This window comes from Elephantulus edwardii, unplaced genomic scaffold (assembly GCF_000299155.1).
Source record: "Elephantulus edwardii isolate Elephantulus edwardi_28Jun2011 unplaced genomic scaffold, EleEdw1.0 scaffold00006, whole genome shotgun sequence".
NCBI lineage: Eukaryota > Metazoa > Chordata > Mammalia > Macroscelidea > Macroscelididae > Elephantulus > Elephantulus edwardii.
This window is the reverse complement of record NW_006399756.1, coordinates 28,216,405-28,239,814: the sequence shown is the minus strand read 5'-3', so window position 1 is coordinate 28,239,814 and position 23,410 is coordinate 28,216,405. Positions and strand designations below refer to the sequence as shown.

General features: G+C 39.2%; 1 protein-coding gene across 1 annotated transcript in view; it reads right to left on the bottom strand.

Moving 5' to 3' along the window:
* The window catches only part of ARL3 (ADP-ribosylation factor-like 3), a 57,656-nt gene that overhangs the window by 22,141 nt on the left and 12,105 nt on the right, over positions 1-23,410 (bottom strand). Inside the window, exons 2-3 of the mRNA XM_006879975.1 lie at positions 22,533-22,676; positions 18,848-18,964 (exon numbers count right to left, since the gene is read on the bottom strand). Coding sequence (XP_006880037.1) covers positions 18,848-18,964; positions 22,533-22,676 — 261 coding nt within the window. The remainder of the gene's footprint in view (positions 1-18,847; positions 18,965-22,532; positions 22,677-23,410) is intronic.

Below are 23,410 nucleotides of genomic sequence, written 5' to 3'. Positions count from 1 at the left end.
ATAGTAAAGAGGACTCAGCGGGGGCGGGCAGGGGGCGATGAGGCTGGGGGGGGTGGAAATTATACAATAATGAAAGATTTTTTTTCAAAGAGGAAAGGGAACTGAAAGTGGGGTGAGGGGTGAGCAGGGAGGAAAATGTGCAACAATGAATGAATAGAAATAAAAAAAATTAGATTAACCAATGTATGTATACAGGCATTTCTGTGTGAGTTATATTGAAAACATGCTCTTTTTTATTTTTTTGCAGGTTTTGAGCAGTTTTAAATACATGTTCTTAACAATATCCAATGGATTTCTAAAAAAAAAATAGTATTACATTTTTCCATTGCTGAACATTTTCTTCCCCTCCCCCCCACCAAAATGCACCCCTTGTTCCAGATTGTTGTCATACATGTAATGCCTAATCACATATTCCTTCTGGACAGTTCTTCCTCCCATCTGTTCTAAGGCAGTGTTCATTATCTAGTCACTCTTCTCCATTCCCTCTCCAACACTCCCATATCTGTCCTGTTTTATAATAGTGGTAGTATGTCGTTTTTGTCTTTTTGTGACTGAGATATTTCACTCGTATAATGTTCTCCAGGCTCCCCCCATGTGTGTAATAGTTTACAAGTTCATTATTTTTCAGTGCTGTGTAATATTCTACTGTTCCATTGTGTGAGTGTACCATAGTTTTTCTATCCATTCGTTTGCTGATGGGCACTTCAATTGGTTCCATCTCTTTGCTATTGAGAATAATGCAGCAATAAACATGGGTGTGCGTACCTCTGTTTGGGTCACAGATCTATTACTTTAGGCTATATTCTCAGTAGTGGAGTTGCTAGGTTAAATGGTATTTCTCTTTCCAACTTTTTGAGAAAGTGCCAGACCGCCTTCCATAGAGGCTGTAGCATTTTACATTCTCACCAACAGTGAATAAGAGTTCCAATCTCTATACAACCTCACTAACATTTGTAGTTTGCTGCCCTGCTGAACTCTGCTATTGTTGCTGGAAAACGTGTTCTCTTTTAAAACAAACCAGGTGGAATTCCTTTGCTTAATACTCTCCCATTGCGAGCTACCAGAGCAAGCTATTACAGCAGGGACCAAACCCAGTCATTTTTCTTAATAATCTCATGAATAGAGTCTACCTTCAAGGAGAATTCAGAGAAGAAGGAATAAGAAATGACTTTGGCATTCATGGCCTCTGCACACAATCACCCAAACCAAACAGAACCCAAAACACCCCAAACCTGCTGCTATGGAGAGAGTCTGACTTACAGTGCCCCCTATAGGAAAGAGAGGAACTGTTAGGGTTTTTCCAAGGCTGCAAATGTTTATGGATGCAGACTTCAACACCTTTATCTCCCTCACCAGCTGGTGTGTTTTAATCACTGACCTTTCAGGTAGTAGCTATTAATTAGTGCTTAATTATTGCACCACCAGGGCTCTTTCCTAAAATCGATGCTGTCTGATGTCATAGTGCAGACCATGGTGGTGATGGTGTTGGTTGTTGTTATGTGCTGTCAAGTCATCTACTATGCATAACAGCTCTGCACTCTGCTCTATCCTGAGCCAGTCTCATGGTCTCTGAGATATCTACCTCATTACCCCAGTTAACTATGTCAAACTATCTCATCTAAGGTCTTCCTCTCCTGTGCTGTCCCTCCACCTTTCCAAGCATGATGTCCTTCTCCAAAGACTGGTCCTTTCTGGCTACATGCCCGAAGTATGTGAGACAGCCTCAAAAATCCTTGCTTCCAACGAGCAGCTTGGCTTCACCCTCACAGACATATCTGTTAGTTCTCTTGGTAGTTCATGGTATGTTCAATACTATTCTCTAGCACTACAACTTAAAGGCATCAATTCTTCTTCTGTCATCTTTGATCACTGTCCAGCTCTCTGATGCACAGTGAAGACTTCTACTTTGTTTCTTCACTAGTGGATTTCACTTATTAAATGTAGCATTCCCAGCATAAATGCATGTAGAAAGGTGATAACATATAACAGAAGAGTAAATGCCAATATAAAAGAACTAATAAGAATTATCTGGGCATATACCATCTTTCAAAACTAATCTTCTGCTGTTGGATCAATTCTGACTCACAGAGACCTATGGATTTCCAAAGCAGTAAATGTTCATAGGAGCTTCTCTGGTAAAAAAACTTGGCTGCCATTCTGTTAATCTAGTCATGTTAAGCAACAATAAATTAACCAAGACATTTTCTAGCCATTAGCTACAAAGTATTTGACAAAGTGAAACATTATGTTGGGTTTTGGTTTTGTTTTTTAATTCTGTTATGTTTCTGATGGAATTGAAAACAGTAGATGGTTACAAATGAAGTCATAAAACCTATTCTAAAGGAACATTATAATCCATTCACTCAAAATAATTCTTTAAGCAAAGCCAAGGAGCATTTCCTGGGCCACTGCTTTGAAATTCTTGGTTATGGGTTGAAGAACTAGAGGGGGGAAAATCTGTTGTGATGGACCTTTACCCACTTGGGGTCACCTAGGGACCCACAGCCAGGTGTGAAGGGACAGCTCTTTGTGTCTCTGGGACTGTTTACTCTTCCTCCCTCCTGCTGCCACCTTTTGGTCATTTCATCGTTCCATTTTCCCACCAGAGGGTAGAGAGAGGCAAAACAGAGATGACACTGAAAGATGTGGCTCTTCAGTGATAGCCTGAGTAAAAGTATGAGAAGAATTGATGCTAATTACAAATACAGTTTCTAGATACATTGTGGTCTTACCTGAATAAGGTTAACAGACTCTACAGTTTCTAGATACACTGTGGTCTTACCTGAATAAGGTTAAGACTCAGATGCCAAAATGTCACATAATTGGAACCACACAGTATTGTATGTTCAGCACTTGGGCTGTCTTTGTTCTTTAAAAATACTGATGTTCAAGTGTGAGTAACATTATGGAAATAATACAATATTATACAAATATTATTACGTTAGGGTGTTTGAGCTCTCTCTCACTTGATGCCCTGTTTTGGATCTGGAAATGATGGCAAAGTGACTTTAAAAAGAAAACAGAATAATAAAGTAGATGGGGTTTAGTGATAACATGAATCTACTGAGATGAAAACATGACTGTATTTTTACTTCTCAAAAAAGCAATTATCATTTCTAGATCTAAAGAGAATGGAAAAGAATCTATCCCTTACATCATACTCCACATTTTACTTCTTAGTCACTTCCTCCAAGTTTATTAACCTGAAATCAGATGTTCTCAGCATTCTTTTGCTGGAGAATGATTTTGATACTTGTAGGGGCTGCCTTAACTCTTCAAACTACTGTTGTTATTGTGTTGTGTGCTGCTGAGTCAGAACCAAGCCATCGCTGACCCTCCGGTGAGTTTCCAGAGGCAGTAAACTGTATGGGATTATTGCCCATCCTTCTCCCGCAGAGCAGCTGGTGGATTCGAACCACTAGAGAACTATTTAATGCTCTGAAGGAGGAGCTGACAAACTTTTCCTGTAAAGGGTTAGGTTATAAATATTTTAGGTTTTGTGTCCCAATCTCTTGAAGCTATTCCACCCCAGCTAATATGGTACAGAAGTCACTATAGGCAATAAGTAAATAAACAGATAGGCTGTGTTCCAACAGCACTTTATTTATGGGCACTGAAATTTGAGTTTATAATTTTCACGTCATGAAATATTATATTCTTGTGTTGATTTCCTCCCTCCCCTCCGCCCTGCCCCAGCCACTTGGAGGGGGGAAAAAAAAGAGGAAAAAGCATTCTTAGTTCTCAGGCTTTACAAAAGCAGGTGGTTGGCTGGATTAGTTTGCCAAACTCTGCTTTAAAGCAAGAATTTAACATGACAGTTTAGAGATTGAGCAGAGTTAACCAGGCAACTAAATGTGTCAAGCCTCAATCCGATTCTACTAGGCAGCTTGGAATCAAGTGCAATAACTCTTTCTCAACCAACGATGAAAGACTCTTTTAAGGTTAGACAACCAGTAAAACGCATTAACCACAGTGATTTCAAACTGCTGCTAAACAGGCCTAAAAATGACAAGAACTTGGAATCTAACCCAGGGGATTGAGCTGCTTGCTCCCCAAGACTTATTTAGTTCAAAATGCACTGAAAAATAATGAAAGGCTGACCTGGAGTCTGAAATATTATCTTGCATAGGCAGCCTGATGTAGCTGGAGAAAAATCCTCTAAGATTATACATGAATTCTTGGACATTCTCAACTAAAGAGGAATATGGAATTCAGGATCTCATTGTAACTTCCTTGTAGTCTACCCTCAAGATGCTAGGGCTTATGACTTAAAAGACTCTTACCTGCAGATCAGAAAGTTTCTGAGGCCGCCTTCTGTAGCCTTACAATCACTAATACTCTTAACATTGCTCTTCTGTAAGTACTTCCTTTGAAGTACTTTAATCCAGCAGACAAAGAGATAGGAAAGTGACTTCTATTAGTCATCTGCTACCCTATCCTAACTCTTGGCTCAAAAAGAAAAAGGGAATACTAGCTTTTAGAGAGTTTTTACAAAAATATGAATGAATATTTAGATATACAGCGTACTTTAACAAATTATAGTTATTGAGTTCCATATAACTCCGACTCACCATCAAGTTTCACTTAGTAACATCTTGCACGATCATGACTTGCATGACCTGCTACAATTAATGAGCCAATATTGATACACTATTATTAACTGTAGTCCACAGTTTACATTAGAGTTCACTCTTCAAGTTGTAGTTTTATGGATTTTGAGAAACATAATGACTTGTATTCAGCATCACAATTTCAGACAGAATAGAGTCTTCATCTTAGAAATCCCCATCATTAAGAAATCCCTTCCCTTCATTACCCTGAAACCCTGGCAACCACTGATACTTTACTATCTGTATAGATTTGTCTTTTCTAAAATATCACATAGTGGGATTCAGACAGTGTATACAGTCTTTTCAGACTGCCATCTTTCACTAATTATTCACTAATGTGAATAAGTTAATGAGAAGGGTTTATTACTCAAAATGGCTTTCCTAGTCATTGACTTTGTCTTTGCCACATAGATGGGTGGGATCATACAATTAGAGTGTGCTAGTCTAGCTGTAAAGAGCTCTGGTGGCCTAGTGGCAAGAATTTGTGCAGCAATCCCAAAGGCATGCAGTTTGAGACCACCATCGGCTCCACGAGAGAAGGATGGGCAATCTCCTCTAGTGCGATTATCTGCCTCTGCAAACCTCCTGGAGGGTAAGCTATGGGTTGGTTCTGACTCTACGGTACGTAACAACAAGAGTCTATCTATAAGGGGATTGGCTAGTTACCTAATTCCACTTAGTTTAAATTGAGAAGATTCAGTGGTAGAAATTGGGAATCTCAACACCAACAAAGAGGAGGAAGCAGTGTGCATCCTTCAGGGCCACAGATTTCTACCCAAGTAAGACCTGGGGTCTACACTAGAGAAAAAGCAGCCGCAGCAGAGAATCAAAGACTGACATGAAACAACTGATTTGGAACTGTTGCCTCACAGACACAGAGGCAGAGTCCTTTATCTGTAGGACTGAGGGAAAATGCCAGTTCTGGCAGAAGAAAGGGAATTTTGTAGCACTGACCTAAGCCATGAGGCTGAAGGGCAAAAGGCCTGTGACCACACTTGAAAAGCTGTGTGGACTGAGGAACTGTATTCTGCTTCCAACCTGAATTACAGTCTGTTAATTTCCCTAACAAACACGGTAACCATAAGCATAGTTCTATAAAGTCCATGTAGTCACTGCATTGGATTCGGAATTAGTAGAAGTTGGTGTAGAACTGTAGGAGACCATGTTCGACCTTAAAGGAACTTGTTTTATACTGTGGATGTTGTTGATGATGACAGTTCCCCTTTGTGGAATTAGAAGTCAGATTTGGGATCCTTATGCTGCCTGCACTCTTTTTATACTTAGCAATATATTTTATTGAGAGCAGGAGTGGCATCCCATTCCTAAACAACCTGCCTCTGGAAACTCTATGAACTTAGAGAAATGATAGTTACAGAAAGACTTCAGGTCTTTTTTTTAAAATTATTATTATTTTTGTGTGCGTGTACCGTCAAATCAGATCTGACTGGTACAGGAGGAGATTGTCCCTCCTTACCGGGCAGAGCATCTGGTGGATTTGAACCGTTCGCCTCTGGGACTGTAGTTGCAGCTCCTTGCCACTAGGCCACCAGAGCTCCCCAGGCTTCAGGTCTTTTGTTCACATGCTTGACTTGATGGCAATCAACAACAATAACAATAATATATTTTAAGGTTCTCCCATGGTTTTTTTTTGAATTTTTTTTTTATTTTATTACTTTTCTGTGCATGTACCGTCAAATCAGATCTGACTGGTACAGGAGGAGATTGTCCCTCCTTCCCCGGCAGAGCATCTGGTGGATTTGAACTCTGGGATTGTAGTTGCAGCTCCTTACCACTAGGCCACCAGAGCTCCCCTCCATGGGTTTTTTTTTATAGTTTATTTTTTATCACTGAATACAGGCAATCTTATATGGCTGTATCAATTTGCTGATCTACTTACTACTGAAGTACATCTTGGTACAGTTTTGGTGATTATGAATGAAGCTTCTATAAACACTAATGTGCAGGTTTTTTATGTTTTCAACTCATTTGGATAGATATCAAGGAGTGTGATATTATTATTGTTAAGTGCCTTCGAGTCAAGTCTGACTCATAGCGACCTTATGAACAAAAGATCTAAACCCTGTTCTATCCTGTGCCTTCTTCTTACTTCCTGACACACAAGAGTCCACTGCAGCAGTCAAGGTGTCAATCCACCTGGCAAGGATCTTCTTCTCCTTCATCGATGCTCCACCCTTCCCAGCATCATGTGCCTCTCCAAGGAATAACCTCTTCTAACAACATGTTCAAAGTATGTGAAGCAAAATCTCATCATTCTTGCCTCCAAAGAGCACTCTGGCTTCACCTGCTCCAAGATATATCTGTTTGTTCTTTTGGCTGTCCATGTGTTCTTCTCCAATTGATGTTCAAAGGCATCAAGTCTTTTCTGGTACCCTTATTCAGTTTCTAGTTTTCAAATGCATAGCAAGTGATTGGAAAGACTAAGGCCTGAATCAGATGCACCTTAGTCCTCAACCTGACATCACTACTCATCAATTCCTTAAATAAATTGAAGCGGTCCCTAATTGCAGATGTTCCCAGTGCAATGTGTCTCCTTATTTCCTGACTGCTGGTACCAAGGGTGTTAACTGTGGATCCAAGCAAGATGAAGCTGATGACAGTTTCAATCTCCTCTCCATCCATGAAGGGAGCTCTGGTGGCACAGTCCATAGAGAGTTGCACTTTTAAACCCAGAACCATGCCTCTCTGGAAGTTCAAACCTACCAGCTGATCCACAGGGTAAAGACAGGCAGTATCCTACCATCTACAGCATTTATGACTTCAGGAACTCACTGGTGTGTCAGCTGTGGGTTTGTTAAAACTCAGCATGAATTAATTTGGATAATTTCAACTGAATATTCCTTGAATGACACAGCAGTCTTTGTCTATTTGCTGAACTGAACTGCACACTGTTCCATAGTCTTGTCGAATACCATAATGCTACCCATTATATACAGTGTTTGGATGAGCTTCCAGAGTGATTGATCGATCCTAAAGTAGATGCACCTAGAAACTCTACAAACTCTCTAAAAAGTACAGAAATGATGGTAGTAATAGAACAAAGTTTAGGTCTTTTGTGCAAAACTTACTCACAGTCACATTCAACTTGACGACACTTAACCACTGCTAAGTGAAACTAATGCTGTTTTATCTGGAGGAACTCTGTACATCACTCTTTGTCAATATGCAGTATGAATAACCTGGGTTGCTGTAATGCTGAACCTTGTACCTTTGGGGTATCAAATACCAGGATGATTTCCCAAGGTGGACAGTGTTTGGTGGAGCTCCCAGTTGTAAAACAGGTTTGGAAGTAGGATTCGGCATCCACTTCCTAAACCACATGCCTCTGGAAACTTTATGAACTTGGAGAAATGATGATGGTTATGGAAAAGCATTCGGTCTTTTTTTCAGAGTCACTAGGGGTCACACCCAACTCGATGGCAATCAATAACAACAATAACAGTATCTCATAATTACATGACATTTGATGTTAAGCATCAAATTTGACATTAAGCATCTTTTGCTTATTTGTATAGGTCATGAGGTTTCTAGATCTTTTGTTCACTTTTCAAATTTTGCTATTTGTTTTCTCTTATGGTCGAATTTTATGTCTATTTTAAAGTTTAAACAAAATCAAGAAAATAGCAAAATGAAACTGTCTACCTACTCATACCAAGCTTTCTTAATTTTAGCATACTATCTCTCCTAACACCTTTTTTTTTTAAAAAAAGTATTTTAAAGTGAATTGAGATCTATTATTTCATTCATAAATACTAGGGAGGATAGAAGGAGAATTGACGCCTTTGAGCTGTGGTGCTGGAGAAGAGTATTGAATGTACCATGGACTGCCAAGAAAACAAATAGATTCATCCTAGAGAGGGTTAAACCAGGCTGCTCCTTGGAGGCAAGGATTCTGGGGCTTCGCCTGACATACTTTGGACATGTTGTAAGGAGAGACAGGTCTTTGGAGAGGGACATCATGCTGGGCAGAGTGGAGGGACAGCGCAGGAGGGGAAGACCCTCTATGAGGTGGACTGATTCAGTGACTGGGGTAATCGGGATGGATGTGTCAGAGGCAGAGAGATTGGCACAGGATAGAGCAGGGTTTAGGGTTGTTGTACATAGGGTTGCTATGAGTTGCAAGTGACTCGACGGCACATAACAACAACAACAACAACAACTACTGAAGTATTTAAAAACCCCAACTCATGGCTATTGAGCTGGAGCTGACTTACAGCTGACTCTGTAGCAGTTTTTTGGAGATTGTACATAGCATGGGAAAGACTGCTCATCTTTCCCCCATGGAATCACCGAAAGATTAGAACTGGCTGAATTTAAATTAGCAACACAACTTCCTATATATCACGCCATCAGAATTCTGTTACTTGAAATATAAGATTGATAAAACAGGCTATCAATTAGTGATCTGAAGCTATGTATCAAAAAAATGGAACACAGCATGTCTTTCAAGGAATCAACCGAAAATAAGATCTCCTCAAACTAAGAAGCAATTATAACAAGACTACAGGAAATAGGTTCAATACAGAAAAGTCAATTCCTTCCCAATATATCAGCACAGAACTGCTGGGATTTAAAATTAAAAGTACAATCTCTCTCTCGCTGTCACTGCTGCCTAGCTGACCCTCTACTGGGTTTCAGAGACTGAGCTGGACAGGAGGAGACTGTTCATCTTTGTCCCACAGAGTGGGTTGTGGGTCAGAGCCTCCAGAGGCCTGACCCTTGGGTTAGCAGTGGAAATCCCTAGACTCGGCCACCAGAGCTTCCTAAAAGCACACCACCATTTACATTAGCATTTAACAAAAGAAACAGAATATAGTTAGGCATGTTTGTTATTGTTGTTGTAATAGCCATCGAGTTGCCCGTGACTCACAACGACCCCATGTACAACAGCCCTAAACCCTGCTCTATCCTGTGCCAATCTTATTGTCTCTGACACGCCTACCCCCATTACCCCATGTCACTGAGTCAACCCATCTCATTGAGAGTCTTCTTCTCTTGCGCTGTCCCTCCACCCTTCAGAGCATGACATTCCTCTCCAAGGACTGGTCCCTCCTTGCAATATGTCCAAAGTATGTCAGATGAAGCTCCAGAATTCCTGCTTCCAAGGAGCAGCCTGGTCTCACCCTCTCTAGGATGAACTTGTTTGTTCTCCTAGCAGTCTGCTCTTCTCCAGCACCACACAGCTTAAAGGCATCATTTCTCCTTCTACTATCCCTAGTCATTATCCAGCTTTCTGATGCACAGCATGTAATTGCAAAGACCATGGCCTGGATCAGGTGCATCTTAAGTCTCCAGAAAGACATCACTGCATTTCAGTAGGTATAATATAGAAGTGTATTGTGCACATTGTAGGCTGCTAACAGAAAGAAAAGTAGTTTGAATCTGCTAGGTTCTACTAAAGAGAAATACCAGCAGTTTCTCCTCTTAAAGATTTATATCAAAGGGGTGAGGATGGGTGAAGGGTAATCCTATGGTCACACAATTTGATGGTTAGAGGGAGAGGTGGGTAAAGAGTGTGAAAAACAGTGTAAACAAACTTTCTAAGTAAACCAGTATAAAATAAAAATTTTATTTAAAAAAAGTTTTATAGCCTTGGATAGTGAGTCAGAAATGACTCAAGGCAGCAGATGTGTGTGGTGTTGGTGTGTTTTAAACATAAGTCAGATACATGTTTTACAAATACTGTCTCCCACTCTGTGGCTCCTCTCTTCATCCTCCTAACAGTATCTTTTAAAGAGTAAAAATTTTCATTTTATTTAAGTCCAACTTATCAATTTTTAATTTCATGGATCATGCTTTTGGCGTTGTATCTAAAAACTCATCACCAAACTCAAGGTCATTAATTTTCCCCCTATATTATCTTTTTCTCCATGGAAAAGTCTACTTGTTTCTCAAACATGTTACCAAAAAAAAGTTTAGTCAGTGGCAAGAAGCTGCGCCATAATCCCAAAGGCACGTGGTTCGAACCCATCAGATGCTCCGCTGGAGAAGGAGGGGCAACCTCCTTCTGGGCCAGTTGGATCTTCGACCGTACACAAGGGGAAAAAAAGTTTAGTCAAAAAGACCAAATCCTACACCATCATCAAATTCTTCTTTCTTTGCTTCCATTTCTTCTCAGCTGGAGCAGTGGAGGGGGCGGGTCCTCTAGCTGATGCAGCCCCCGTGTTGCAGGGAAGGCTCCCAGTGTTGACAATGCCAGGGCTTTTGCAAAAAGCTTTTGCAGAAAGGCTCAACATTTACACCGGCTGACTTAATGCGGGTGCTGCTTTTATCCTCCATGACAGTCCCCTCATCATCGTGCAGTATGAAGGCCGAGCAGATGGAGGCGAGCTGAGAGAGGCAGGCCGAGACGGAGGCCTAGACAGAGGCGGAATGCTTGGAGCTGGATGAAGTGAGGGACTTACTCCAACAGGGTCTTAGCTTTCTAGGGAGAACTGAACACTTTGGCGGCAACTGAGGAAAGGTCTTCTAGAAGTTTCATAGCTTTTTATTTTATATGTAGGTCTAAATATTGATTTTGAGTTTTCCATAAAAGAGGCAAAGTCTAGGTTAATTTTTTTGCATGTGGATGTCCAGATTCCAGTGCCATTTGTTGAAAAGGCTCTTCTAGCCCGAGCGACTCGTTCCTTTGGCAATGATCAGTTAACTGTATATATACAGGCCTGTTTCAGGGTTATTTTGTTCCAGTGACAAATTTGTTATTTCCCCAATTCCAGGTCAGGTTTTTTGTTTGTTTTAAATACTATTTCATTACATCTTGGATAAAGTTAACACAACAATTAAGGTTTCCCTTTGACAATTTCAGTATAAGTTGTTGGGGAACATTAGTTACATTTTCCACAATGTGTCAACATCTTCATTAATTCTATTGTGGTTGCTAAAAAATGAATATCACCTTAATTACTGTATTGGGTTTTTTTAAAAAATTACTGAAGCTTCTTTTACTTTTAAAAAAATTACTGAAGCTTCTTTTATTTTTTAAAAAATACTGTAGTTTTATAATAAATCTTAACAGTGGGCAAAACCAGTCCTGTCCTTTGATTTTGTCTTTTCATATACTGTATTGCCTATTTTTTTTTCTCCCCAGGAAATCAGACAAGAGCTAACAAGGATGCTGCAAGTCCTGTTTACAGGGAGATGTTAATTAGGTATCACTGGAGCTCCAACCATCATGGTTTCTCTGCTTTATGTATTGACTATACTTTTATACCAGGTGTTCTCATCGCCTAGTGATAAAAAGCTGTACTGCAATCCCAAAAGCACATGGCTCAAATACACCAGCTGCTCTGTGGGAAAAGGGTGGGTAATCTCCTCCTGTGTGATTTACCGCCTCTGAAAACCTGCTGGAGGGTCGGCTATGGCACACAACAACATACCTGAGGGGGGGAAAAGGTGGCAGAAGAGATACCACAGCCAAAATTAAGGAAGCTTTTCCATATATATACACACACACACACCCTCACACACTTTGGAATTAAGTTTTTCAATATCCACAAAACAATTTGCATCTAATTTGTGAATCTATAGATTAGGAAGAAATGATATTTTAACATTACCAGGTCTTCTAATTACGAGTATGGAATAACTATTTTATTTCTTATATCAAAGATTTACAATTAACTCATTGCTATCAAATTGAAACTGACTCACAGCTGACCCTCGAGTGGGCTGTCAGAGTCTTCAAACTGCAAGGGAGGAGAATGCCCATCTTTCTCTCATGGAACAGCTGATGGATTTGAACCACCTGCCTTTGGGTTATCAGCACAACTCCTTATCCACTGCACCACCAGAGCTCTCTTTTAAGGTTTAGTTTTCCTCCTATAGATCTTAGGCATATTTGCTAGAATTTTGACTAAGTGTTCTATTTCTTTGTTTTAGATGCTAACATAAATACTGTTGGGGTTTTAACTTAAAATTTAATAGTTCAATGCTGGTATACAGGAAGCATTTGACTTTTCTATATTAATCTTATTTCCTACAGCCTTATTTTAAATGCTTTTTAGTTTCAAGAAGTTTTATACTTCAGATCACAATTTAAGGCCCATTTTTTTTCAATCTCATATTTCAAGTATTTATGAATGAAACAGTATCTTATGCTAATTTTTTTTTTTAATTAAAGGCCAGTTGAGAGACACCAAATCTAAAATTAAGGGAGTCTGGTGATGAGTTGGTAGACAGATCTACTACAACATGTTCCTGGCATTTATGTAAATTTGGACATTTCTAAAACATGACAAATATGGACACATCATCTAAGACAACTGAAGAAGTTTATCTTGATCTTAAGAAGAAAAAAATGTTCTTTATTTCTCCCCAACATTTATTATTTTATTTTTAAATGTTTTTTATACTGGCTTATTTACAAAGTTTATCTACATTGTTTTTTTCACATGAGATCTTTCCCTTTTCCTTCACCTCCCCCACATTTATTTTTTCCTGTGGTCCTTAAAAAAAGAAAAGGTGGATAGTACATTTTGGAAGAATAACTGGTAGAACAGATAATTAGATGGATATATCTTATTGTAGTTTTCCTTTCTCATTTGCTTACACCTCTAACCTGTACCCAGACACAGAATGGAACTTAACTTGGCTGAAAGCCAGAGGATATAATGATGGACTTGGGTGACATCCACCTCAGTACCTCAACCATTTTAGAAGATTAGCTGACAGTGCAATTTTATTTTGTGGCATTATCACCTATTCAGGAATTATGATGAATGAATTAAATCACTACTTCTCATAAACTCTACATGACATACATGCTTCCCCATTTTATAGAAGAAATACTCTTGGACTTGACCAAAGATGGAAAGAAATTTCTGAAACTCTGTATGTTACCTAGTGTCAGAATTCATAATCAGCAATTATTCATGTCATTCAGTCAGGGATTCTTCTAGGCACTTAGCACACAAAAGCAAGTAAGAAACAAAAGGAGAGAAAAGCTCCTGTCTTCATGGAGCTGATGTTCCAGTGAGGGGACAGAGAATAAACAAAAATGTGTCTGATGATGCCAGGCCCTATGGAGGGGAGGTCAGCGAAGATGACAGAGCTGGAAGGACAGGGACAGGAAGGAGTACTTGGGGAAGATCTCAATAGCAAGGTGACATGTGAACAAAAACTTGATTGACATGAGGAAATCTAAGGAGAAATAATTCTAGCAGTGGAAAGAGGAATGACAAAGGGATCTAGTATACCAGGAGAGGTCAGGAGGTCAGCATGTTTGGAACCAAGTTAGAGAGAGGAAGAGAAAGTCAAAGGAGGTAATAAGGGGACAGAATGTTCTATGTAGGTCCCTCTAAGAATTCTGGCTTTTACTCTGAGATGGGAAGTTTATGTTTTGTTTTGGTTTTTTATAAGATGACTTGTTGTTGTTGAGTACTGTATAGTCGGAACCAACCCACAGTTGACCCTCTGGTGGCTTTTCAGAGGCAGTTAATCGCACGAGAGGAGATTGCCCATCCTTCTCCCACGGAGCAGCTGGTGGCCTTGAACCATGTGCTTTTGGGATTGCAGCGCAGCAATCACTACAGATGTATTTACAGTATATTTTGGGAGGCAAGGCAGAAGTAAGGATGATATTGCAATAATCAAAGCACGGGAGCCGTGGACATAGAAAGAGGGGGGTCAGAGTTTACAAACATTCTGAAGGGGAGTATTGATAAGACATGTTCATGGATCAGACATGGATAATTAGAAGAAAAGGAGTCTAGGATGACACCAATGTTTTTTAATAACTGTAATTGCCATTTACAGTAAGACTGTAGACAAAGTGGATCGGGTAAGAGGTGGCTGAAGATAGGTCATTAGTTTTGGACATGTTGAGGATGAAGCAGAAACTGAAGTGGAGATGTCCAACAGGAAGCTGGCTGTATGTGGAACTGCAGTTCAGGGGAGAGTTCCAGGTTGGGGATACCAGTCTGGACTCCCGAGCATGTAGGCGATAATGAAAACCTTGAGGCTGGATAGGGCCACTTAACCAGTAACTTAGAAACAAAAGCATAAGGACTCTGGGGCATTCTGGGGCACTCTAACATTTGGGGGCTGGGGATATAAAGGAGGGAAACAGCAACTGTGACTGAGGAGAAGTGAGAAAGGAGGGAAATCAAGATCGACAGGTATTCTGGAAACCAAAGGAAAAAAACGCTTCAAGCACAGCATATGAACACGCGCGTACAGGTCAAGTTAAGATGAGCATTGAGAATTGAACAATGGACGTCGTGTTAGGTGTTCTCATGGAGACTCTGATGCGAAGCGACCCCAAGTTCAACATAACCAAACTCTGCCCAATCTTACACCATGCTCACAATTTCTGCTACACTTTAATCCACTGTGGCCGTTATGGCATCAATTTGCTTCACTGAGGGTCTTCCTCTCCACTGATCCTCCACTTTTTTAAGCATAATGGCCTTTCCCAGGGACTGGCTCTCCTGATGTCCAAAGCATGTCACAAGTCTCAACATCCTCACCTCGAGGGAGCACTCTGCTTGGACTTCTTCCAAAAACAACAGACTCAGCAATATGAAATTACTGGTCAGCCTGAAGGGAGGATTCAAGAGTGACTGGGAAGAAGGAAGTGATGGAAAGAAGATAGAAAACTGCTTCAAAGGCAGGTGGAGGAAGGAGATACAGCTAGAAGAGAATGTATGGCAGAGAGACATGGTTATTTTTAAGTATGGCAACAATCTGGAACAAGGTGTGTACGGCGGGGATTCCTGGGAGAGGAGGGAGCAGAGCAGGGAATAAAATGTGCAACAATAAAAAAAATATTTTTATAAAAAAATGACATAGCTGTTTTTCTGTTCTTTTTTTAATTATGATTTCACTAAACGTTGACGGAAAGGATGAATTTTCATTAATTCGATGATACACATTTTCCTCCCTCTCCCCAATTCACCTTATAATGCATTGTTCCAGATTGTTAACTGTCACACACATAAGGTCTAATCATCCGTTCCTTTCAGATAGTCCTTCCACTTGCCCATTCCAGTGCAGTGTTCATCCATTCATTTCCTGTTCTCCCCTCCTCCACGTCTATCTTATTTTTATTACCGTTGTCTTAAGCAGTATTTATCTTTTTGTGATCTAGCCATATTGTGTAGTGTTTTACAAGTTCATTGCTTTTCAGTGCTGCATAATATTCCATTGTGTGAACATACCACATTTTTTCTATCTATTCACTTATTGACAGGCACTTTGGCTGCTTCTATCTCTTCATTCTTGTGAATAATGCTGCAATAAATATGGGTGTGCGTATATCTGTTTGCATCATGGTGCTGGTTTCTTTAGGGTATATTCCCAGAAATAGGACAGCAGATCAAGTGGTATTTCTATTTCCAATTTTTTAGAAAGCACCAGACAGTTTCCCACAGTGGTTTTACCATTTTATATTCCCACCAGCAGTGAATGAAAGTGACCTTCTCAAAATCAAATCCTTAAGCACATTAAAACACTTCTCCAACAGGGTAAAAAGCAAGTCCACAAACTGGGAAAAAATATTTGGCAATGATATCTGACAAGGAACTTATATCTAAAATTTACAGAATACTCACACATCTCAAAAAGAAAAAGACAAACAACCCAATCACAAAATGGGCATAAGATATGAATACACTTCACTGATGAAGAAATTCAGATGGTAGGCGAGCTCTGGTGGCCTAGTGGCAAGAAGCTGCACTGCAATCCTAGAGGTACGTGGTTCGAATCCACCAGTTGCTCTGCTGGAGAAGGAGGAAAAATCTCCTCCTGTGCCAGCTGGATCTGATTTGACGGTACACGCACACAAAATAATAAAAATAAAATTTTTTTTAAAAAAAGAAATTCAGATGGTCAACAAACACATGAAGAAATGTTCAAAAGCCCTAGCTTTAGAGAAATGCAAATCAAAACAACGAGATACCATCTTTCCCCAGCAACAATAGCAAAGTTCAATAGGGCAAGGCAGCAAACAACAAATGCTGGCAAGGATGTGGAGAAATGGGAAATCTCATTTACTGCTGATTCTTCTGTTTTTTTAAACAAGAGAAATTACAGGAGACAGATAAATAGGAAGCAACGCCATCAGCAAAGAATGAAACTATTAAAAATGTAAGAAACTTAGAGAAAGAGGAGTGCAATATTTTTGAGGGGGGTAAATGAACGAGGGGAGGATCACTAGGCAAAGGCAGGTAGACATACATTTACAGTAAGACTTGACATTTTGGTTTAGTTTATCCTTTTTTCTACTTCTATTCAGCTCCACAGGTTCAACTGTGGAGTGGAGTGGAAGTTGGATTAGACAGAGCAGGGTTGGATTTTTTCCTATGAAAGTGTGATAAAGAAAGAAGGACAGAGATGAGATGATGTCTGCAAGGGAGTGATTATAAGGATAGACCACAAAATCTAAGCTGGTTAAGGAGGAAAGTGAGGAAATGGGGCAGATAAAGGACAGTGAAAGGGAGTTAGGGTCAGTAGATTACAAGGATGAGGTATAAGGATTGTTGAAGTCAGGAGAAGAGGGAAGCTGGATATATAAGAGGGGGAAGCCAGAGAGTAAGATGCTTGAAAATGACTCTAGAAAGATGAACATGCGGGAGATAAGAAGCTCTGCAGCCAGGTTCTTAACCGTCTCTGAGTCATGAATCTTTTGATCCCTCAATCCCTTCTCAGAACAATCTAAGTTGTATAAATACACAGTAGTACAAATAATACTGACTAAGAGCTATTGGTATTTTTTTAAAATGTGTGATAGAGAAATATTATGCACTTCTAACACATTAAGTAACAAGTTCTAATGGTGAGTTTTACAACACCCATGATTCTCATAGAGTAATGAATGTAGACAGTATTTCATGATATCTGTCAGAACTGTAATGCTGATATACAAGTATCCGTTGCTATTAGTAATACATACTAAGATTTCTATTGGTAACAAAGTTATAGAAATGATGGCTATTATTGTAGTCTATTGCCAAAGGACATAATTGAAGTAGATGTAAATTTAATTAGAGAATTGTGAAAATAATGGGAATCCCTGCGTTTCCACCAAAGTTTGGGGACTCCTGATTTTAGGATCTGATCATGACAGTGAGTGGCTAAGGTAGGATGGGGGACAAGGTCACAAGGAGATGAGAGGTAAAGGGTGATGGAGTAAAAGCAAAAGCACTGGATATTATAATATCTACGTGAATATTACCATTTCCAAGAATTCTGAAACAGTAGTCCTAAGGCAATGATGTGCACCGGCACCTAAAATCTCAGTCTCTGCATGTAGCAGCCCCCAGTGCAAAAGGCAGCTGCTTCTACTTCTGAGCAGTTACTATTACAGAGAAAATTCACCTTATTCTGAGTCAAATTCTAACTATTATTGAACATCTAACTAATATTGAGCATCAAGCACAATCTTTTAGGACATTCATGATTATATAAACCTCTCTGGCTCAGGGAAGTTCTTGAAGCAAATGAAAAGAGTTCTAATTATTCTTTTCTTTTTTTTTCTTTTTTATTATTTTGTGTGCGTGTACCGTCATATCAGATCTGACTGGTACAAGAGGATATTGCGCCTCCTTCTCCGGCAGAGCATCTGGTGGATTTGAACTGTGTTCCTCTGGGATTGCAGTGCAGCTTCTTGCCACTAGGCCACCAGAGCTCCCCTTTTTTCATTTTTAAAAATATTATTATTTGTATGTGTGTGTACTATGAAACTGGATCTGACTGGTACAGGAGGAGATTGTCCCTCCTTCTCCAGCCAAACATCTGGTGGATTCAAACCATGCACCTCGGGGATTTCAGTGCAGTTTCTTGCCCCTAGGCCACTAGAGCTCACCCAACTATTCTCTTTTCTAGGCAGAACATTGTCAAATCTCTCAATCATTCTGCTCTAGGACTTCTGTTTTCTTGGTTCCTCTCCTTCGGATGTACTCTGCTTTGCTGATCTCCTTGAGTTAACAGGGTTAGTGGCACTACTTCTTAACTTCTGTTCTACTGTTCAATCATTATGGTAAATAACCAAGTGGATGTGGGCATAACAATGTTTCTAAAAAGCAATAAAACATCTTACACATACAAGTTATAAAAAAAGCACCCTCCTTCACAATGTGCAGTCTTCTAGTCCTGGGAAGATCACAGTGATGAAAATGATAGCAATGGAAGTGCTGATTAAAAAAAAAGACTATGACAGTGTGTGATATTCCTAACACATGGCAGAAAAGACTATTAGTTAGTGCAGTAGAAGGAATACTTACAAGAATATCAGTATTTTCAAAATAATTCCTCCAGTATGGTCTGATTTTCCTCTGTCCACCAATATCCCATACATTCAGTTTAAAACCTTGTGATTGTACACTTTTGATGTTAAAACCCTGAAACAGAGGCAAAAACACCAAACATTATTATGCCTTGATATCATGATTCTGACAAAGTTACCTTTAAGAGCTATGTTATTTACTAATCCTGAGGTACCCTGCTATATGTGACACTGGGAATGCTGAAAATGCTGAGGCAGAGCAAAGAGAAGACACATTCATATACATCTTGGCTAGTCTGATTGTAATGTCAGTGTTAATATCATGACTACAATGATATTTTTTTATAATGCTGTTGTTATGTGCCATCGAGTTGGAACCGACTTAAAGTTGACCCTCCAGTAGGTTTTCAGAAGCTGTAAATCACACAGGAGATTGAAGAGCATCTGATGGATTTGAAATGAGTGTCTTTGGGTTGGTAGTACAACTTCTTAACACTAGGCCACCAGAGCTCTGTCTCCTATAATGAGTACATATATACAAATTGTTCAGAAGGACTTGGTGTAAGAGCAACCCTGGTAGTCAATATGGATGACACTCCTTGATGAGTCCTCAGGCTGATAAACTTTAACAGGATGTAACATGCAACTAACAGAAGTCCAGAAGCTTAATCTGAAGACTCAACAGAATAGAACAAATCTTGAGTTTAAAAAGAGGCAAGAACTGCACATTCAGAGGGTTGTTTTCTTCAAATGGAGTGCATAATCTGCCAAAACAACAGGAATGTCTTGGGAAAAGGGTAGCCAGAGTGCTCCTTGGAGGCATTTTGGGGATATTGCTAGGACAGGCCATTCTTTGGAAAGCAATATCATGCTTGGAAAGGAGGAGCATCAGCAAAAGAGGGGATGACCCTCAATGAGATGGATCAACACAGCAGCAATGGGCTCATGTGTCAGAGATGTAAGGATGGAACAGAATGTGAGTGTTCAGATCTGTTATTCATAGGTTTGCTATGAGTTGTCCTCAACTTGATGGCACCTAACAACAACAAAAACAACATAAGAATTAATAGCTAAAGGGCGGAGCTGAACTGTGGACACAACACGGGAAGCTGGGTTTGTAACTTGAGTATCTACCATATGGGGAAAATAGGATCTGCAGACACAGTGATGGGAACCCACATGAGGGCATTTAGAATTTCCTAACAGGTACTTCTGATGAGTACAATTTCTCAAAGAGACATTCTGAGGAAGGTAATCAATCCGGGGCAGGCCGGGAGCTGGTGTAAAGAGTAGCACATTAATCAGACCTCTGAGGTTTGCAGAACATCAGGAGGAGCAATTTTTTTTTAAATCTTCTTGCAAGAATGATATAGTAAAACAAAGATATGGAAAATCCAATCAACTGCTCACAACCACAGAAGAAACATTTCACCCAGAATAACTGGGGTTGTCTCCATAAATATTTGCTTCATCCGGCAGTCGGCCAGCACCGCTGTCTAGCACAGACGGTCAAGGTCTCGTGTGGAGTTCTATCACCAAATTTCCACAAAGGAGAAACACACTAGATAGAAACTGAGGGTGAGGCTGACCACTGTACTCCTCAAACACTAATGAGAAAACTTATCAGGACTCTAAAGGGTAATACCTTAAGGTGATTGTAAAAGGCTGCTTCATTGACAAAATCAGGTGTGTGTCTTTAAGAAGTTTACACTCACTATGATACTAACTGTTAAATTCAGTAACATCAAGTCCTTTTTTAGAATGAGGTAGAGAATAAATTAGAGTGAGCCTTACAATTTGGTCATTTATATTAGCTGCTTTCAATTTGTCAGGCATCAAACCCAAAAACTGTACTAGGAAATTATTTTAAGGAAACATAGTGAATGGGCACAAACATTTAGAGGTATGTATTGCACCAGTGCTTAAATATATATTACAATGTAGAAAGATGTTTGTAATACTTAAGTGAAAAAGCCATATTTATTATAGGCAATCTCTTCCCATGCAATTTATACCCTCAAAAACCCACTGAAGTAAAATACCATGTTTATGAATGATTGTCTAAAACACAATGTACATGAATGGTTATGTGTGAACCAATTAAAAAAACTACCCAACCCACTAGAGGGTTAGCTATGACTCCAACTCAACAGCAAGTGTTTTGTTAGTTGAGTCATCATATATATGTGAAGAAAAAAAGACTAATTCTACATTTTATGGATACTTTCTCAGTCTACTACAATGGCCATCTATTACTTTTTCTGATATAAAACAAAAAACACACAGAAGTTTGTTTTAAAAGAATAAATGTAGAACCTTGACATCATATAACAAAGCCACCTTATGGCATATCCAACAAAGCCTGAGAGAATCAGATCTTGGGGTTTGTGAAACTTTGGGTTCATTTCCACATTTGCGGTGAGAAAGATTTCTGAGTGTTCCACAGAGAGGCAGCCTATTGCTAATACTCCAATAAAGTAGCTCTTTTTTTTTACCCCCTGGCTGAAATTCTGACAGACTAATAGTTGTTTTCAGCCCTTCTAGGCTAGACTACTGCAATTTGTTCCTCTTAAGGCTATGTATTAGGTTAAATTTGTCCAAAAGCTGTAAAATTGCTCCTTGGGTAGCAGCTAAAATGACTTTTCAGCAAAGAGTTGCAAATCAGTGAGACTCACAATGCATACACTGGTAGCAGCCACTCAAACTCAACCCCGATGTCTTAGCACAGAAAATGTGCTAAATAACCCTGATTTTCATAAAACCACTATACTGAAGTCTTCAAAGCTATTAAGAACAACAGGGCTGACCCAAGTAAAGAAGCCCAGGAGTTTGGTCAAATCAGAACTTTTCAGGATTTCCTAAAGAGAATAAAATTAAATAAACACATTAGAATTCTTCGAAAAAAAAAAAAAGAATTCTTCGAGCCAAACTACTATTTAAATTTCCAAATTGTCACACTACCATTGTCGTATCTTCTGTTTTGTAGCTTTAAGAAAGAGGAAGGTCAATGACATTCATTTAAAAAATATATGTATCTATTTGTAAAAAAAAACCTGGTATATATTTGTACTTAAGTTTGAAAAACACACATAAGGATATTACAATGGCTTTTGTGAATACTCTAGTTTTTTCATATATACTATTTTCTATATATATGAATTTCACAATCAGGGAAGATAAAAGCTGTTTTTTTTTAAGTTGTTATTAAAAACAGGTAACCATTAGGGAGCTCTAGTGGCCTAGTGGTGAGAAACTGCACTACAATCCCAGAGGTAAGCAGTTCTAATCCACCAAATGCTCTGCTGGAAAAGGAGGAGCAATCTCCTCCTCTACCAGTCAGATCAGATTTGACAGTACACACACACACACACACACACACACACACACACACACACACAAAAAAAAAATTTTAAAAAACCAAAACAGCAAGTAACCATCTGGATCTGAAGGATCAATTGTATCTCTAGCCACTTTGTTGTTGTTAGAACAAATCAGCAAAATAAAATTCCAGGTTATTGTTAGACAACACTGTTGCATCTCTATATACTTTTTGACATTTTAGATTATATGAACTTGTTTTCTAAAATAATGCTTAGAAGTGGGCAGAATTCTATTTCTCATTTTGCCTTTACAATTACTATCTTCCTTGATTCACACAACCATGTGGGGCCAACAGCGTTCACCTGTGTAGGTGTGATGTGGCTGATGTCTTCAGATGCAAGCTGCTTCAGAAGAGTGGTCTTGCCAGCATTATCCAAGCCCAGGAGAAGGATTCTCACCTCCTGGTCTGGTGCACTTTTCAATTTGCGTAGAATTGAGAGTAAGCCCTTGAACAACCATAAAGAGAGAGATTACTTTTGGGACATTGGTCAGCTATTACTGGACATCTGAATATCTCTTCCTCCTTAAGGGGGGGTGGGGAGAACCATCCTAAAATCAAACCCTTCTGGTTACAGACAACTTATGTTATTATTACTTTCACTGTTATTTATTTCTCCCCTTCTTTTCAAGTTTTGACAGCAGCCTAATCTATCAGCTGAATAAATAGCATAGCTTATTCTAGTTTCTTCAATTAATCCAGCTTAGCACTCACTCTCAAATCTCCTGGGAGTAGCAACTACAACCCCCTTATATGCCTATATTCCTTTATACAAAATTAAGAGTAGAACATGTACTAGATTAGGCCTAAAGGTATTTTTTTCTCTTTTACTAAACTGAAGTGTCTTCCCATTAAAGATTAGAGTTTTTCTATCTCTTGAATCTTTAGGTTTTTCAATACCTAAAGTCTATTATTTATTAGATAGACATGACTAAATAGTTGTGAATTAAATAAAATTATCTAGCCAATTAACACAGTATTTTAATAGGTGCTAATAAAAAAATATTCAAGCTGAGTCAGAAGAGACCATGGAATAAAGAATATCACTGCTGATGTCAGATGGATCTTGGCTGAAAGCAGAGAATACCAGAAAGATGTTAGATGGATCTTGGCTGAAAGCAGGGAATATCAGAGGAATGTCTACCTGTGTTTCATTGACTATGCAAAGGCATTTGACTGTGT